This window comes from Melanerpes formicivorus, unplaced genomic scaffold (genome assembly GCF_026170545.1).
Source record: "Melanerpes formicivorus ecotype bairdi unplaced genomic scaffold, bMelFor1.0.p_v2 SCAF_7, whole genome shotgun sequence".
In the NCBI taxonomy this organism is placed as follows: domain Eukaryota; kingdom Metazoa; phylum Chordata; class Aves; order Piciformes; family Picidae; genus Melanerpes; species Melanerpes formicivorus.
The window spans coordinates 2,433,321-2,451,744 of NW_027142359.1; the positions used below are offsets into that span (position 1 = coordinate 2,433,321).

Sequence of the window (18,424 nt, forward strand, 5' to 3'; positions counted from 1 at the left end):
TGCCTCCACGACCTCACTGAGCAGCCTGTGCCAGGGCTTGTCACCTTCAAAGCAAAGGTTTTTTACCTTATGTTTACGTGGAACCTCCTGCCTTCCAATTTGTGTCCATTGCCCCTTGCCCTGGACACACCGAGAAGAAGCTGGCTCCATCCTCCAAACACTCTTTAGGTATTTATAAGCCTGCCCGTTCCCTTCATCCACCGCTCGGGCCGACAGCCCGCGGCACGTCCAGTCGTAGCCGCCCTCCCACCCCAGCGCTCACGGACCGTGACATTTCCCTGAGCGAGCCGCCTGCTTCCCGCAGCAGCCCGGTGCCTGCCGGGCAGGGCTCCCGTTGCTGTTTTCTTTCTCTTTTTTATTATCTTTTTGGGTTTTATTGGTCCCAGGACTGCGGCCGCGGCTCAGAGCGCCCGGGAGCGCAGCGTCCCGATGGGCCAGGTCGTCCCGGGCCGGCCCCGGAGCAGCGCTCGGAGGAGCCGGGAGGGATCCGAGCTACCGGGAGAGGAGTGATGGGCTCCCTGTAGCCCTGCCCGCCCCCTGCCCCGCCCAGCCCCGCCCGGTCCCGCCCGCCCCGCGGGCCGGGCTCCGCGGGAGCCGCCGCTCGGCCGGAGCGGGGCTGGCGGCGGCGGGTGAGTACGGCGCGGCCGGGGGATGAAGGGGAGTACGGGCACAACCCATTGGTTTGTCGCTTTGCCAGAGGGGAGAGGCGGAGGGGGCATCGGCGGAGGCGGGGACGGGTCGTCCGGGGGACGGGTAGGGGGCACTGGGTGACAGACACCGGGTGACCGGCGGTTCTTTAGAGGGGACGGAGGGCTCAGCCATCGTCACCGGCGAGGCAGGCAGAGCGGCGGCCGGTCTTTTTTGGGGGTATGGGGACTGGAGGGGCACAAGGCTCCCCCGCATCTGAATTTGCCTTTGGGAGGCTGACGGCAGCAGAACTTCTCGGATGCTCTTTCAGAAGCCTCATCGGAACTATGGCTTGGATGGGTACACACCCCTAATTAATAACAATACTAATGAAGATATCGAGTTCAGACGGAGGCAGGCAGGAATCTCCTTAATGACAGGCTTCGACCTGGGTGCGCCTGTCCCTGGCGTTCCTCTTAACACATCTACGCGTGGTTAAAGGTCTCTAGTGTGGAAGGACAGGCTGTTAAGTGTCGTGCAGGGACAGGGTGTGGAGGAGGACGGTTTCTGTTCGATGGCGGTGGGAGAGATTCAAAACTCTTTTCAGCTCTTGTGCCGCTAGAAAAGAGTATTTTTTTCTGAGTAATGCTTAGTAGACCCTGTGAATCACCATCAACATAACTTTATACGGGGGCTGCTATTCTCAGCATCCTGCTGGGACCGTGTCAACCATTGTCGTCCCTATCTGTTTGTACATGCAACGTGCAGATCCCAGAGACTACTCCAGGGCAGGTCAAAGGAGGAGACAAGGCACACCGCAACGTCAGGGTGGTTCGGCGGGTGGAAATGGGTGTTTGGGAGCCAGCAATTGCCTTCTTTGGAGGGGAAGGCCCTCCGTGGAAACCTATGCTGGAAACGCTCATCAGGACACCTGATGTGCAGGGGTGCGGAGCGGCCCCGGGAGTGGAGCCAGGAGCCGGCTCGGGGAGCAGGGATTCAGGTTCTGCCCCAGTGTCACACCTCGCTTCCCGTCCCTTCTCCTTTGGCCTCTTTCTCCAGCGGTTGGTGCGCTGAGAAAAATATTGAGGGTCTTCTAAAGCGTCTCAGGAGAGCCATGTCAGCCTGCCAGGGGGGTTGGCAGGGGGGACGGTGTGGTGGCAATGTCACCCAGCACGCAGGAGCCACCCACGCACAGGCGGTGCGGGAGCACGTGCCGGGGAGGCTGGAGGAGCTTCCAGCCCTCTTCCCTGCGCTGCGCTGCTTTTGTCAAGAGAGAAGACTTTATTCTCTTGAGCTGTCAATCCACCACCTCCCCGAGGCTCTGCGCCTTCCCTCCACGTCTGCCTCCCCCTCGCTGCCACGGCTCCCAGATGTGCGCAGCACCGGGGGCTGCAAAATTCCCCATGCCCGGGCAGGAGAATGGTAGTAATTCCCAGACCTCACCAGGGGACTCACAGCATCTCCCAGTCCTCACCAGGAGACTCACAGCATCTCCCAGACCTCACCAGGGGACTCACAGCATCTCCCAGTCCTCACCAGGAGACTCACAACATCTCCCAGACCTCACCAGGGAACTCACAGCATCTTCCAGACCTCATCAGGGAACTCACAGCCCTTCCCAAACTTCACCATGGGAGTTGCAGCATCTCCCAAGCCTCACCACAGGAGTTGCAGCATCTCCCAAAAAGGAGGAAAATGTTGTCTGCAGGAGCTGGACATGTCAACTCTTCATACTATTTCAGTTCAGGCTTTCAGTATGGAGTGAGCTGCAATTTCCATGCTGCTAGAGGGAGAGTTCTGCTGTAGGGTTTTTGGGTTGTGGTTTGAGGGTTTTTCTGTTTGTTTGAGGTTTTGCTTGTTTGATTTCAATAATATTGGCTGGAAATTTACCAGTAAAATGTGATGCTTTCAAAGGGAGCTGGATTAATAGGTCAGTACGGTCCTTGCACTCCCCTGAACATCTACTGCTGTGAGGCAGAATCAGCCCAGCTTGTCTTCTGCGTCCTGCTTCTGTTTGGTGATGAGTTGGAGGACACTGATCACTAATGATCGGGCTCTTCTACCAGGCAATTCTTGACATGGCCTGAAGCTGCACCAGGGGAGGTTTAGGTTGGATGTTAGGAAGCACTTTCTCACAGAAAGGGTGATCAGACACTGGAATGGACTGCCCAGGGACGTGGTGGAGTTGCTGTCCCTGGAGGTGTTTAAGGAAAGATTGGATGTGGCACTTAGTGGCATGGTCTGGTTGATGTGGTGGTGTTAGGTTATAAACTGGACTTGACAACCTCAGAGGTGTGTTCCAGCCTCAATAATTCTGTGACAGCATCTTTAATCAGTCTCTATCAGTCTCTTCATCTCAACTCAGCCGAGCCCCTGCTGTTCATGTTCTCTCAGTAGGGGCAGAAGCTCTGCCTCCCCTCAGCCCCACAACACCACATCCTCCCTGGCAGGTGACTGCAGCTGCTGGCAGGGACCACCAACGAGTGTCAAATTTGGGCTCATGAGCAGAGGACAAAAGCTGGAACATGTTGTTGGGGCTCCCAGTCCTGCAGGTTTCCTAAATCCCATTTCTCATCAGATTTCTTCATTAAATGTAGATCAGATCAGATCAGATGGTGATTCTTTCACTACACAGTAATTTGGCTTTCCATTTAGTGGGCCCATCTGATAAATAATGGCTTGACACAATGTAATTCCACCTGCCCTTCATCACACTGACCCTGTGCTGTGCTTCTGCTCCCTCCTTAGCTCTAGTTTGACACTTCCACATCTAAAGGTACAATCTGAGCCCCCACTGTAGGAGGAGAGCCCTGCCTGGAGGAATGGAGACCAAAGCCACCAGATTATCTCTTTGCTGACATGAAGGCAGAGGTGGGGGCTGAGCAGGGCTGCCCAGCTCTCCATACACCTCAGTGCCTGAACCCCATCTCCATCCTGAACAGCCTCCAAAGGGCAGGCTCCCCACTGACACTGCACCACAAGAAGAGAAGACTGAGAGAGGATTTAATCAATGTTTATAAATATCTGAGGGCTGGATGTCAAGAGGGAGAGGATAGCTTCTGCTCACTTGCACCCTGGGATAGGACAAGGGGCAATGGGTATAAACTACAGCACAGGAGGTTCCACCTCAACATGAGCAGGAACTTCTTCACTATGAGGGTCACAAAGCACTGGAGCAGGCTGCCCAGAGAGGTTGTGGAATCTTCTTCTCTGGAGACTTTCAAGACCCCTCTGGATGTGTTCCTGTGTGACCTGCACTAAATTCACCATGAGAGTGGCGAAGCCCTGGAATGGGTTGTCTGGGGAGGTGGTTGGGGTGCCGTCCCTGGAGGTGTTTAAGACCAGGCTGGATGAGGCTCTGTCCAGCCTGATCTAGTGTGGGGTGTCCCTGCCCATGGCAGGGGGGTTGGAACTAGATGATCCTCGTGGTCCCTTCCAACCCTTACTGATACTATGATACTATGATAAATTCTATGATGGTGTTCTGGCAGGGTGGTTGGACTGGATTCTCTCCTGAGCTCCCTTCCAACTCCTAATATCCTCTGATCCTGTGAACCCCTCACAGAGGAGTCACCCAAGGCTGAATCTATACTGGAGTCCTGGTACTTAATTACCACAGGGTCCAAAGCTTTTTGTCCATCAAGAAGTGGGAGCTGAACCTGCATCTTCTTGCTGGGCAATGGGCAAGGCCAGAGGGCACATGGTGAGACCTCTTTGCCTCCCTGGTTGCTGCTGCTGGTGCTTTGCTGGGGGCTGGGGATCCCTGAGCCCAGGGAGCAGGTAATTGCTGATAGCTGAGGAAAAGCAAGGGGGAGTGAGAGCCTCAGAAATCAGAAACCAGCTCCCCCTCCCCAAATCTCCCTGTGCCATGGAGGGACAGTTGCTCTCAGTGTGTGGTGTTTAGCTGAGAAGTGGCACCCAGCAGGAAAATGTGGCACTGGCTCAGCTCCTGGGTTGTCACATCAACATGATAAGGATGGTGAAGGTGGTGATAACACCTGTGGGATCGATTGTGCAAGGGAGCTGAGAAGCTGTGCACTGGAGCTGACCCAGAGGAGCAAGATTTTGTCCGGATGACGATTGAACAGAGCCTTCCAGCATCAAGGTATTTACCCCACCTCTGAAAGAAACTGAAGCCCCTCTTTGCTACTGGAGTGTCTTGAAATGAGACATCACAGCTGGGACAGCAAGAGCCTCCTGGACCTCAGTGATCTGTTTGTTTCAAACTCTCTGACCAGCACACCAGAATCACTGCAGCAATAGGTCATAACCGCTCCAGGGTTTAGTTTGCATCCAGCACATTCCTGACTTTCAAAAGTGATGTGGATGGATTCTTGCTCCCACTCTTGCCCTGAACCTGGTCGTGGTGGGATCACAGCTATTGCAGGCTCCCTCAGTGATGGGAGAACTCTCAGCAGAACCTCACTGGGTGTCTCAGAAACCATCTGTAGGTGAGGTCCCTTGGATTGCTAACATCTGAGGGATATTTTCCTCACTGAAATAGAAGCTCTGTGACTTTCACAGGTGATCCTTGGCTCTTCTCCCTGAGAAAGCACACAGCAGCACAGTCCTGAATCCCCTGGGCTGCAGTTTGGAGCACTGATGCCAGATACCTGCAGGAGTGATGTAGGTCACTAGAGCTGCCTCCATAGCTCCTCAGGGTGGGGATTCCATCCCGCCTCCATGGGAGCACGGTGAATGCAGCAGCTTGGAAATGAGGCTGGTTTTACGAGGCTGTTGGGAAGTTTATGGGCTCAAACTGGCAGCTGACTTTTCTCTGCCTGTGGGCTTTCCATCTGCAGTGCTGGAACTGCTCCTTTTGGTGGCTGACAATACACAGCTGAAGCATGTGCAACCCTCAGGGATGTCCTAGTGCAGTCTTTTTCTCCTCTGGAAGGTCTCCCATGACCCCGTCCCGCTCAAATCCGGTCCCTTTATTGTCTTGCAGGACCTGAGCGATATATCTGATGCCTTGTCTCGCTCTTCTCCCCTCCTAAAACCTCCTGAAGGATGGCAGCCGCTTCTTTCCGCTACGGCATGACCATCACCGGGGCCGTGCTGCTGGTGGCGGGGACGCTGTGCTTCGCCTGGTGGAGCGACGGGGAGGTGGGCACCCAGGCCAGCAGCGGGGCTCGCCTCCTGCCTCCCCGGGAAGCCCAGGCAGCTCCCAGCTCCTCCTCCTCTTCCTCCTCCTCCTCCTCCAACGCCCTGCTCCGCTCCGTCAGCTTCTTCTGCTGCGGCATCGGCGGAATCCTTCTCCTCTTCGGGCTGCTCTGGTCTGTGAAAGCCAACGCCAGGGTGGTGTCCCGCCGCTACCAGTACCATTTCCCCAGGGACCTGCAGTACTTCACGGTCGAGCCTCTGGAGAAGTGGAACTGCAGGTGGGTGCCAGGCTGCTGCACAGCAGGGGAGAAGTCGAGGGTGGGTTTGACCGTCCTGGCACGGCCGTGTGCTTAAGCCTGCTCTCAAGCCTTCCTCAGTGGTGAGCTCAGATGAGCAGCAACGCCAGCTGCTGCTCACACCCTGTTCTCTGCTCTCCTCCTGCTCCCTGAGCAGATGCTCTTCCTCATTAGTGTCAACCTTCACCCGAGCCCCCACGCTCTCCCCTCCCTGCCAGCACCCTCTGTGCCCATGCTAGCTGCTCCTGTGGCCCACTCAGCCGTGGCCTGCTCTCCTTGCCCTGTGGGGCCATCACCGGCCCTAGCAGACATCTTCTTAGCAGAACCAGCAATCAGAAGACCACACTGGTTTTCTGGCAGAGTGCCTGGATTTGGGGGTGGGGAGGTCATCCAGACCTCCAGCTGTTGGAGCCTTCACCAGTGCCACGGGTCTGCAGGGCTCTGTAAGGGGGGACACACACATGACACCTGTGCTGTATTTAATGGATGAAAAATCTATGTTAAAAGAAGAAGAAAATTAATCCTTGGATTGGCATTAGGATGGGAGTGTAGGCAGAGGATAGGATAGGATAGGATAGGATAGGATAGGATAGGATAGGATAGGATAGGATAGGATAGGATAGGATAGGGTAGGATAGGGTAGGATAGGATAGGGTAGGGTAGAATAGAATAGAGTAGAATAGAATAGAATAGAATAGAATAAAATAGAATAGAATAGAATAGAATTAACCAGGTTGGAAGAGACCTTCAAAATCATTGAGTCCAACCTATCACCCAACACCATCTAATCAACTAAACCATGGCACCAAGCACCCCATCCAGTCTCTTCTTAAACACCTCCAGGATCTTTCTAGGAAGCCTGTTTTGGAGTGTGGAAAGATCCCTTGTCCTGCTCCAAACACTGCTGCTGCTTGTCAGGTTCCCAGACTCTTCCTGTGTGAGCCTGAGACTTGTTCCCACTTTTGGATTTAAAGTTTTTCTATCAGGGGTTTTAGTCTGTTCCCAGAGACTGCTGTGGAAGCTGAGCCAGGCAGCCCTTCCCACTGTTGCTTCATGGGGTCATAGCAAAGATCTTGGCTCCAGCATAAATCGGGCTCTGGGGAAAAGAAGCACTAAAAGAAACTCTTAAGAACGTGACCCCATAAAAATTCAGTTGGGAGGCATGTTCCTGGCTCTCTGGGGATTTCAGTGCCCATCTCACTATCTGGGAGTGAGATTATGAGCTTGTCTGGGTGGGGTTTCCTTCTCCTGTGGAGGGCTTTGTCCCCCCACTGGGAATGTCCCCTTCCTGGAGCTCCCAGCTCCTATTTTGGGCAGGAAGGTAGCACCCTGGCACTGAGGCAGCTCCTCCAGCTGCACTGGCATTCATGCAGCAAAGCATCCTGTGCTGGGAGAAATCCCATTCTCCATGTTTACAAGGCAGCATCCTTTTGCAAGGGTGCTTGGCAAAAGCCATGGTGCAGATGCTCAGGGCAAGTAGGTCTGGGACAGGAGGCTGCCAAATTTGGGATGGAGGCATCCCTGCAGAACAGCACAGCTTATCCCTTGGACCAGCTGTGCCCCTCTGATGCTTACAGCCCCCACAAGCACACCGTGCTGGGTATTCATCTGCAAAAGCAAGCAGACAGTGGAGTGCTTTCAAAAGCTTCCTCATCTTTGGGGCTGCACTGTTCCACAGGGTGCTGGGCAGGGCCATGCATAGGGCAAAGGCTGGGCAGAGGTTTTCCCTGTACACAAACTATGTTTGCTCAGGAAAGTGCTGCTGGAAGTGGCACCAGCCTTGGCCGGCATGTGGATGGCTCCAGCAGGTACAGGGGTGGGGTGTGACCACACTGAACTGAGATGGCATCACAGCCCTTGCCCACTTGCTCCTGCCAAGCTTCTTACTCAGCTGCTGGCAGCCTCTGTGCTTTGAGGGGTGACTTTGGGGTTGGGCAGATGAGGAGGATGCTCTCCTGCCTGTGAGTAGCAGTGTGGTGCAGAATGAGGGGCAGATGCCTTGAGAGCCAGTATCTCATTCACACCTGCAGCTCTGTGCTGCAGGATGGTGCCCTTCCTGCTGCATGACTTCCCACCCTCCTGGTGCTGAGAAGCAGCAGACATGGTCCTCCTGCCTCTGTGCCATCCCCAGCACACATGTGTCCATCATGAAGACTGAGGGGGGATTTGATAAATGTTTGTAAATATCTGAGGGCTGGGGGTCAGGCAGGAAGGGACAGCCTCTGCTCACTGGCACCCCGTGATAGAACAGGGGGCAGTGGATGTAAACTACAGCACAGGAAGTTCCACTTCAACGAGAGGAAGAACTTCTTTACTGTGAGGGTCACAGAGCACTGGAACAGGCTGCCCAGAGAGGTTGTGGAGTCTCCTTCTCTGGAGGCTTTCAGTCCCTGTCTGGATGCCTTCCTGTATGACCTGTGCTGGATTCTCTGGTCCTGCTCTGGCAGGGGGGTTGGACTGGATGATCTCCTGAGGTCCTTTCCAACCCCTAACATCCTGTGATCCAGTGATCATGCTCCAGTCAATGGAGCTGATGGCTGCTGGGATGTTGTGGGGACAGGAATGCTCCAGCTGGCAAGTGCTGGGGAGTTCCCATGGTCGGGTGCTGGGATGCTCTGGCTGATGGGGTTGTGCTGCTTCTTCCCTCACAGCACCTGGGACGCCACCGCCATCCCCACTTACGAAGAAGCCCTGACTTGCAGACCTGCCCATGGTGTCCCAGCCTACATCCAGCCCCCGGGGAGGAAGGAGGAGCTCACACCCCCCTTGTACCACTACCTGGAGGAGGATGAGGGCTGGCAGGGCGGGCGGCGGCGCAGCTCCTCTGACAGCGCCTTGTTCCGCCCCAGCCCCTGCTGGCTGGAGCCCCAGCCCCCCGCCGAGCCGCAGGCAACGCCGCCCCCCAGCTACGACAACATCAGCGGCCGCGGCAACTGAGCCGCTGGAGGCGTGGGGCTGGGACTCTGCGGGTGCCTGACCAGTCCCTCGGCTTTAAATCGAGCCCCTTTCTCTGCTGGGGTGAGAGGAAGGTGGGCCCGGAGGGAAAAAGGGCCCAAGTGGCTTTCTGAGTGGTCATTCCGGGGCTGTTGGGATGCTGGGTCCTGTGGGGCACTGGGGGTAACTGGCATGTTGAAAGCCTTCCTGTTTTTAATAAAACCACTGTGGTTGCAGATGTTTTGCATTCCCTGCTCTGACCCACCTGGGGAGCTCGTGCCAGGGGCTGCCCACTCTGAGCAGGAGCTGTGTAATAAAAACTGCAGCAAGAAACAAGGAACCTGTGCAAACCCCCCCCCCCACCAACCCCCCCCCCCCCCTAAACCCCCCAGCAGCTCTGTGCCACCCCATTTGCCTCCTCTGCCTTCTCAACGCCCCTTCCAGCTGCAACTCCATCCCTTCCACCTTGGCTTTCCCCCATGCTGACTTCCCATGCCTCACTTCATTTGGTTGAGAGATGCTCAGTGGCTCGTGTGTGTGCTCAGGGCATCCAAGTGCAGTTGACATTTCAGGCTGCATCCTACAAAAAGATAACCTGAGTGGCACAGCCCCCTCCCTGCCTGCCACAGACAGGTTCCCAACCTTGCCCAGAGGAAGAACCAACTGCAGTGTATGCTGTTGCTGCTGCTGCCTGTTCCACCCCACTGAAATAAGAGGCTGCCTTGGGACCCCTGAGGGCCTCCCCAGTGACTGCAGAGCCCCAGCCAAGTAGAGCTTGGTGTTTACAATACAACAGGTTATTTTTCATAAGCCAGGTGTATCACAGAGGAGTTCTGGTTGGAAAAGCCCTCTAAGATCACTTAGTCCAGCTATCAGCCCAACACCTCCATGACTGTTAAACAGCATCCCAAAGTGCCGTGGCCACACGTTTCTTGAACACCTCCAGGGATGAGGACTCCACCACCCCCCTGGGCAGCCTGACCACTCTTGCAGGGAAGAATTTTTTCCTAATATCCAACCTAAACCTCCCCTGGCACAATTTCAGGCCATTTGCTCTTGTCCTATGTGGGCAGGCAAGCAGGGCAACAAACCAAAGGCTAATTGAAGCCACTGGCTCTGTCTGTCAGATGTCAGAAGGGGACATCTTTCAACACCCCACCTCCATCTCAAGCAAATTCAGGGCACGTGGCCACTCTGTCCTCACTCCCCTGGAAGAAGGGGCCCTGCTCTGTCCTCCCCCAGCTTTAACCTGTCTTTTGCAGCCCCATCGGTGGTTCCCCATCCCCCACCTGGAGCGAGGTGAGGACTGTTCCCAGCCCAGTAGCCTTCAAAAAGATCCTGGAATGCTCCCTGCTTCCCTGCTGCTGCTCTTGGAATCATGCTGCATTCTGGCATCCCCCTTATTTTGGGGCTCTGCCAGCTGCCATTTACAGCCAGGTCGAGCTCCAGCCTCGGCGCTGGGAAAGTCCCGTCTGGACCAGGCTCCGGGTTCCCGTCTCTGCCCCCGTGCTCCCCTCTCCTCCCCGTCCCTTCCCCGGGCACGGAGCCTGGCCGTGCCTGCCTGCGGGGAAGGTTACCCGGACGGGTGCGGGGCAGCTGCGCTGGGGTGTGACCGGCGGGTCAGGGTTTGCATTCATTACAGACCCGTTGAAAACTGGCTGGCTCAGCCCTGGGCAGGACTAACCTCGACGTGTGGCTGATCCTCAGTCCCTAGCAGCCTCCAGAGAAAGCAAACCACTCCTCAGCCGTACGCCGGAGGTGTGCTCAGCGAGAGGGCTTCCTGGCGTCTCTCCTCCCCTGCCTCTGCCGCCGGGCGCCCATGGCTGAGGAGAAGACCTTTCGCTATGGGTTCATCATGCTGGGTTTCTTCCTGGTGATGACGGGGATGTTCATCATGAGCGTGGAAAAGCCTCACATCTACATCACCTTCTGTGCCCTGGGCGTCCTGCTCGTCGCCGTGGGCATCACCTGGAGCATGTGCCAGTGCTACCCCAAGGTAGGGTCCATGCCACCGCCCTGCACCTCATAGAGCTCAGGGGTTCAGATGGGTTTGAGGCAGGGGGGAGGCTGTGGATGTGGAACCTCGGTTTCCCCTATCCATGGGGTGGGACAGCAGCAAATCATGGGGAACAGCAATCTGGAGTGATCCAGAGTGGGAAGTATTGGTTTGGGAGGCTTGTGCCCAGCTACACCTCCCTGCTGATCTCTGGAGGATGTGGCCCTGCTCCCTTGCCCCTCTGTACCCCTACCCCTCCCCAAACCTGGGGTTTTACTTCCAACCAGGCAACAGGGAATAAGCCCAAGGAAATCACCTTGTGTTCATCTCTCCTATGCAATCACCCCTCAAAGCAGCCCCTTCCCTGCACTTACACTGGCTGGGGGGTTAGTGGGCTCTCAGGACTTCAAAGAAGGGGATGTGGTAGCCGTGGAGGTCTAGAGGGACCTGCCCCCACCGAGCAAAACACTCACTTGGTGGTCTCCTTGGCAGAGGGCACTGCAGGCACAGCCACATGTCCCTGCCTCAGGAAATGGAGCTGGCAGGAGAGGCTTTTTTTCCAAGGAGAAGGTGGCTGTGGCACTGATCTGGGCACTGCTGGTTGGCCTGTCAACAGTTTGACTGCACCCCAAACTGTGGGGTGGTGCATGAGACCCTGGGACGAGCTGGAACCCCCTGGACTGACTGGGTACCCTGGGACCAGAGTGAAGCTGACCTCCCTCAAAGCCAAGCTCAGCCCCAGCTAAGAGGGGGAAGTGGCTTTGTCACTGTGCTCGGGGTTCAAGGACAGGGCACACTTGGTATTGTCCCTGTCCCCTGACTTCCCCAGTGGGTGGTGGGACTTGTCCTGGGCTCAGAAGCATGTATGACTCCACTGAGGACAAAGTGCTGAGAGCTGGACACACTGGGTCCGTTCAATCACTCACTGATTTCCCCTAAAGACCAACATTTCTGAGCAAGACATCCAAACGTGTTAGGGAAGACCAAGCTCCCAGCTGAAAGCACACCCCAGCAATTCTACCACGGTGGAGGGCTGAGGGTCCCCACCATGGCCAGCACAGCCCCTGGGCTCTGTGTTTCTTTCCCCCTGCAGATCACTTTCATCCCTGTGGACCCTGAGGCTGAGCGGTTCCTGGACCACAAGCCAGCAAGGGATGCCTGGTAGGTACCAGCCCCAGTGCTGGTGTCTTCATCTGTACACAGGCTTATCTGCATGCCCCTGAGGACAAGAGCCATGTCTGAGCACACTGGCACCAGGGCAACTACACCTATTGCAGCAAAAAATGACAAGCAGGGGCCAGGGTGGAGGAAGCAAGGGCTGGCTGAGCTCCCCAGGGTAGGAGGGTGCAAAGAGACCAACTGCATTCCTGTGGGCAGCCCCCCTGCCAGGACCTGCTGGCTCTTCTGATGCCATGGGCAGTGAAGTGGACCCAGTGGCCTCTAGAGCACTTGATGCTGTCCTGGGAACTGAGTCTCTTTAGCTCAGAGAAGAGGAGCCTGAGGGGTGACCTTATTCGTGTTTCTAAAGATGTGCAGGGTAAGTGCCAAGAGACTGGAGCCAGGCTGTGCTGGGTGATGCCCAATGACAGCACAAGAGGCAGTGGTGGAAGTTGAGGCATAGGAACTTCCATGGAAACAGGAGGAAACATTTTTTTTTTTCCTGTGAGGAACAGGCTGGAACAGGCTGCCCAGGGGGGTTGTGGAGTCTCCCTCTCTGGAGATACTCAAGACCTGCCTGGATGTGTTCCTGTGTGACCTGGCATAGGTGCTCCTGCTCTGGCAGGGGGGTTGGACTGGATGATCTCTGGAGGTCCCTTCCAGCCCCTAACATTCTGTGATTCTGTGTGCACATCCCTCAGCATCTTCCAGCTCTGTGGGGGTTCAGGTTCTGCTCAGCACCCTGCTCCTCCTTTGCCCCCAGCTTGCAGGCACCGTGTCCCAATGAAGAGGCCACCAGCATCTATGAGAAAAGCCTTCCATCCTATGAGCAGATCCAGAGGCAGGAGGTGGGCTCAGCCCTGCTCCCACTCATGGCCCAGCCCAGAGCTCGCAGCTGCTCCCAGCCGGCCATGCAGGCAAAAGCAGAGGTGCACCGGGAGCCTGGGGGTGCTGGAGACCCCCCCCAAGAACCAGTGCTTCAACTGGAGGTGACAGCAGACAGCTGGTATGTGGTGCCCACGGGGTGGGAGTGGTGCTGGTGGGATCCAAGGTGAAACCAGAGGGATTCAGATCCTCAGTGCGGGAGGAGGGAGAGAAGGCAGAGGAATCTTTGCTGCTCACACAGCACTCACCCCTGGACCTCCAGCCCTGCTGTAGCCTGGATGGTGCTTCAGCCCATGGGGAGCCTCAGTACCAAATAATTTCCCAGGAGGTCTGGATTGCCTTTGCTCATGGTGGTGACCATGTTCCCCATGGTGAATTGATCTCTCATCGTGGTGATTTTGGTCCCCATGGTGGTGATTTTGGTCCCAGTGAGCTGGGAGGCCTTATTGTGGCCTTCCAGTATCTGAAGTGGGCTACAAGAAAGCTGGGGAGAGTTATTTTTTTAGGGTGTCTGGTACTGATAGGACTGGGGGCAATGGAAAAAAACTAGAAATGGGTAGATTCAGATTGGATGCTAGGAAGAAGTTCTTCCCCATGAGGGTGGTGAGACACTGGCACAGGTTGCCCAGGGAGGTGATGGAAGCCTCATCCCTGGGGGGTTTTAAGGCCAGGCTGGCAGTGGCTGTGAGCATCCTGGTGTAGTATGAGGTGTTCTAGCCTATGGCAGGGCATTGGAACTGGGTGATCCTTGAGGTCCCTTCCAACCCTGACAATTCTATGATCCTTTGCTTTTACTTTATTTTATAACCAATGTCCCTCACCAGAATAAATCCCAAGTTCCTGGTCAGACCTGGATAGAAATGATGTGCTCAGTAAGTGTCCCTCAAACCAGAATGCCACCTATGAGGTCCACACATTGGTTTGGTAGGTTCCAAAAGTGGTTTTCAGGTGATGGGGGTCACCATGGTACATTAGGGTGCAGGACTCAGGCACCCCCTCTGCCCAAACACAGCTACAGCTGGGACAGGATGCTCTGTTTTCAACCCAGGACACAGGCACAGCATACAACTGCTGCTTCATCCTGTGGTCAGGAGAAAGAACCTGGACATGCTGTCCCTTGTAAAGGCTAGGACAGAGCCCCCCCCAGGGTGCCCCAGCAAGGGGACTGGTGGTGCTGGATGTTGGCTGAGCAACACCAAGCCCAGCACTAGGTCCAGTAGCCACCAGCTCCAGGGGCAGCCCCAGCTTCTGCCCAGTTGTTTTTAGTTTAAACCCCTCTCTGCCCACTGCTCCTGTTCAGAGTAACCTCTTCCTGCAGCCCACCCCGGCCGGCCCTGAGGGTCGCCTCGCTGGCATCCCTGCTGGAGGACATGGACACACCATCGCTGGAGGGCTCTGTGCCTGGCAGCCCCGTGCCACGGGGCCGGCCTCCACCATCTGCTGTCTGCTCTGGTTGCACCCCGCCCAGCCCCCCAGCGGGGGGACAACACTCTGGTTCCCCCCACAAAGATGTTCAGGAGGAGGATGACCTCTACTATGGGCTCCGGGACGGGCCAGACCCTCTGCTTGAGGACAGCGACTGCCTTTTTGAGCCTGAAAACTGATTTCCTGGAGAGAGCAGCCACTTGACACCGACTCATCTCATGGAGGGGACACAAATGTCACAGACTGGAAGAAAGGGCCTGGCACTACCCCCTGAAAACTCAATGTCTGAAGGGTGGAGGAGCCCCCAAACTGCTGCCTGTCCCCTGTGTTATGCTGCGCCCCTTGAGCCCACCCAGCTGCACAGGAGGCTCCCAAGGGGAGCACCAACACCTCCTGAAGTTCTGCAGCACAGGGGACAAGGGGCACCTTGCTGGAACTCTTTGGGTGGGTGCAGGATGCAGGGCTAGGCAGGATCTGGGCTTAGGAAGGGAAAGGCTGAGCCTTGCTGCTTGAGACAGGGTGAGTGCATAGGTAGGTAAAGATGTGTTCACCCCAGCCTGGCTCTAGGAGACAGGGATGTCCACAAAGCCTTTTCCCCACTTATCAAAGCCCTCCTAGGAGTAAAATAAGATTCTGAGACTCTGGCAGCAGGCAGCCTTCATGTCTTCAGAGAGCACTGACTGTGCTGTCCCCCATCTCCTGCAGGAGGACCAGCTTCCAGTGCTGGTGGGAACAGAGGGAGGACTCAGCTGAGCCAAACCCCGGGAGGTGGCTGTGGCTTCCCATGGGAGGCTCGAGATGGTGGCTTGGGGGAACCTTTTCTCTCTCAACTGGGCTGCAGTCAGCAGCTGGGCTGCTGTGGGTGGCTTTGCACGCTGGTGCCTGCCATCCTCAAGCTCTCTCTGAATAATAAGCACTGGTTTCAAGTCAGTTGGACCTATATCTGGTTTGTCTCCATGACAGAGGCAACACAGCAGCTCTCCACAGCCCATTTGCAGCACACAGAGACAGCAGGACTGGAAGGACCTGCGACCTCCACCTGCCCTTCGGCTGATTGGGGCTGAGCCTCCTGGGGCAGCTGGGTTTGGATCTGGGAATAGGGATGCTGACTGTCTCTCGCCCTCTTTTGGAGAAGTTGTGCTGGATGCTGCATGTGGCTGGCATGGGGAGTTTGGGAGGGGACTTGGGAGCAAGTATCTGCTGGCAGAGCCCCTCAGCAAATTTCTGTGGGCTGACAAGGTCAAAACCAGGGAGAATGCTGGCACCTGGGAGGGATGGAGCATGGGAGCCCTGGGCACAATGCTCCTCAAACTCCCCTGCTGCCCAGGGAGAGCTTTGCTGGTGTTATTTGGGGTGGTGCAAGAAATGGCTCTACTTGGAGCCTTCATGCCCCTGGTGCCATCTTTCCAGCCATCCCTGTGCCCTTTGCTCACCTTCATGTCACTACAGCAGCAAGGGGAGACGGGACAGGCATGGCCCACATCCCCGGGGTGTTTATGGACAACGGTGCTGTGGGAGGGTGGAGAGCGAGGGCGCCGGTGTTTGCTAAACACTGCTGGCAGCCATCCAAGAGGAAGCTGCTTAGACCTGCTCCACTCCTGCCTGCCCTTCCTGGGGCCTGTGGGGTCACTTAGAGGGGGACAAGTCTCACCAGGCTGTGAGGGTGCCTGGGTCAGGACGCTGCTCTGCGCTGCTGGCTTGTGTTGATCGTAGTCTTGTAGAGACACCAAGCCCCCCACAATATCCTTCTCTCTGAACTGGAGGGATATTGATTGGATGTATGGATTGTTGAGTGGAGGAGGAATGGATTGGATGTATGGACTGTTTAGTGGAGGAGGAATGTACTGGATGGTCACATCCAGGTGGTAGTGGTCAACAACTTGATGTCCAGCAGGAGACTGGTGACAAGCGGTATCTGTCAGGGGTCTGCACTGGGACCAGTGCTGTTTAATGTCTTTATCAATAACACAGACACAGGACTGAGTGCAGCCTCAGTAAGTCTGCAGGTGACAGTAAGCTGTGTGGTGAAACTGACTGACCTGAGGGGTGAGATGCATGCAGAGACACCTGGAGGACCTTGAGAATTGGGTTTATGTGAACCTCATGAGGTTCAACAAGGCCAAGTGCAAAGTTTTACATCTGGCTGGGGGCAATCTCTGGTATCAATCCATGCTGGGAGATGAAAAGATTGAGAGCAGCCCTGAAGAGAAGAACTTTGGGGTACTCATGGATGAAAAACTGGACATTAGCTGGCTATGTGAACTCACAGCCCAGAAGCTAACCCATTCTGGGCTAACCCATTCTCCAGCAGCATGGGCAACAGGTCAAGGGAGGGGATTCTGCCCCTCTGCTCCTCTCTGCTGAGACCCTGCCTGCAATGTTGGGGCCAGTTCTGGAGCCCTCTGCACAGGAGAGACAGGGACCTGCTGGAGCAGGGCCAGAGAAAGCTGCAGGAATGACCCAAGGCTGGAAGATCTCTGCTGTGAGGACAGGCTGGGAGAATCAGAGTTGTTCAGCCTGGAGAAAAGAAGGCTCCAGGGAGACCTTCTGGTGGCCTTTCAGTATTTAAAGGGAGACTGTAGCAGTGTCTGTTGTGACAGGAGAAGGGGTGATGGTTTTAAACTAAAAGGGAAGATTTAGATTAGACAGACTGTTTTTCTATGCTGAGGGTGGTGAAACACTGACCTAGATTGCCCAGAGAGGTGGTGGATATCTCATTCCTGGGACCATTCCAGGTCAAGTTGTTTGGGGCTGTGAGCAACCTGCTCTAGTGGGAGATGTCCCTGCTGATTGCAGGGGGTTGGACCTGATGACCTTTAAATGTCCCTTTCAACCCAGACCATTCCACGATTCTGTGCTCTGGCCTTCACTTTTGCCAAAAGAAACTGAATTTTCCAGAACATTTTCCCCAGGCAGGGCTGAGGAGAAGGCTGAGGTGGAGGCTGCAGCCTCTCTCCCCGGACCTCCGTTGTGGGTCCCCAGGTCCCTCAGTGAGCCGCTCCCGACCTGCCTAGGGCTGGCGGGGCCAATAGGTTCAGCCCTCCCCGGGCGGTTTGGGGTTAAACATTGGGAGAAAGAGGCACTAGAGAGAAAACAGCAACTTGCCGGGAGGGACATTCCTGCATGGCATTAGGGGCCGCCCGGGAACCTTCTTCAGCCGGGCACCAGTGGTGTAGTGGTATCATGCAAGATTCCCATTCTTGCGACCCGGGTTCGATTCCCGGCTGGTGCAGAGAGCTGTGGTGTCAGTGTAAACACTGATTTGCACCAAGATCTGACCGAAAACCTCACAAGGAGGACTTTATTTTGCTGCAGCCACGGAGGAATGACCCCGGCCCTGCATCCATCTGTCAGCACCATGGTCCACTCCCCGGGGTGGGATGGCAGGAGGGGACTGAGGGGGGCTTTGCATCATGTTAGGCTCTTCTTAGAATCATGGAATTGTCAGGGTTGGAGAGGATCTCAAGGATCATCTCGTTCCAACCCCTCCTGCTATGGCCAGAGACACCTCACACTACAGCAGGTTGCTCACAGCCACTGCCAGCCTGGCTGCAAAAACCTCCAGGGATGAGGCTTCCACCACCTCCCTGGGCAACCTGTGCCAGTGTCTCACCACCCTCAGGGGGAAGAACTTCTTCCTAACATCCAAGCTGGATTGACCCATTTCTAGTTTTGCTCCATTCCCCCCAGTCCTATCACTCCCTGACACCCTACAAAGTCCCTCCCCAGCTTTCTTGTAGGCCCCCTTAAGACCCTGGAAGGCCACAATAAGGTCTCCCTGGAGTCTTCTCCAGACTGAACAGCCCCAACTCTCTCAGTCTGTCTCCACAGCAGAGGAGCTCCAGCCCTCTGATCATCCTCATGGCCCTTCTCTGGGCACATTCCAGCACCTCCAGATCTTTCTTGTAATAGAGGCTCCAGAAGTGGACACACTACTCCAGGTGGGGTCTCATTTCTTTGTTGCCCTTTCTGCTCTCTGCTTCCACCAACCCTGAAGCAG

The 18,424-nt window shown here is 55.8% G+C and overlaps 2 protein-coding genes and 1 non-coding gene across 3 annotated transcripts; all 3 read left to right on the forward strand.

Moving 5' to 3' along the window:
- The first annotated feature begins 563 nt into the window (after positions 1-563).
- On the forward strand, positions 564-9,196 carry TMEM61 (transmembrane protein 61). Its single transcript, XM_068140496.1, has 3 exons — positions 564-629; positions 5,576-6,008; positions 8,678-9,196. The coding sequence occupies exons 2-3, from the start codon at positions 5,638-5,640 to the stop codon at positions 8,961-8,963; spliced, it is 657 nt and encodes a 218-aa protein (XP_067996597.1). The 5' UTR covers positions 564-629; positions 5,576-5,637; the 3' UTR covers positions 8,964-9,196.
- Positions 9,197-10,702: 1,506 nt separating this feature from the next.
- On the forward strand, positions 10,703-15,335 carry BSND (barttin CLCNK type accessory subunit beta). The gene is made up of 4 exons (XM_068140668.1): positions 10,703-10,956; positions 12,050-12,117; positions 12,878-13,120; positions 14,318-15,335. The coding sequence occupies exons 1-4, from the start codon at positions 10,780-10,782 to the stop codon at positions 14,601-14,603; spliced, it is 774 nt and encodes a 257-aa protein (XP_067996769.1). The 5' UTR covers positions 10,703-10,779; the 3' UTR covers positions 14,604-15,335.
- A 2,250-nt stretch (positions 15,336-17,585) lies between these two features.
- TRNAG-CCC (transfer RNA glycine (anticodon CCC)) lies at positions 17,586-17,656 on the forward strand. Its single transcript has one exon. It is a non-coding gene; the product is annotated as a tRNA-Gly (tRNA).
- Positions 17,657-18,424: the final 768 nt, after the last annotated feature.

Excerpts from the sequence above, each read along its gene's own strand:
- TMEM61 (XM_068140496.1), top strand. The coding sequence starts at position 5,638 with ATGGCAGCCGCTTCTTTCCGCTACGGCATGACCATCACCGGGGCCGTG. Across the intron at positions 6,009-8,677 it reads CTGGAGAAGTGGAACTGCAG|CACCTGGGACGCCACCGCCA; the intron begins GTGGGTGCCAGG and ends CTTCCCTCACAG.
- BSND (XM_068140668.1), top strand. The coding sequence starts at position 10,780 with ATGGCTGAGGAGAAGACCTTTCGCTATGGGTTCATCATGCTGGGTTTC. Across the intron at positions 10,957-12,049 it reads TGTGCCAGTGCTACCCCAAG|ATCACTTTCATCCCTGTGGA; the intron begins GTAGGGTCCATG and ends TTCCCCCTGCAG. Across the intron at positions 12,118-12,877 it reads AAGCCAGCAAGGGATGCCTG|CTTGCAGGCACCGTGTCCCA; the intron begins GTAGGTACCAGC and ends CTTTGCCCCCAG.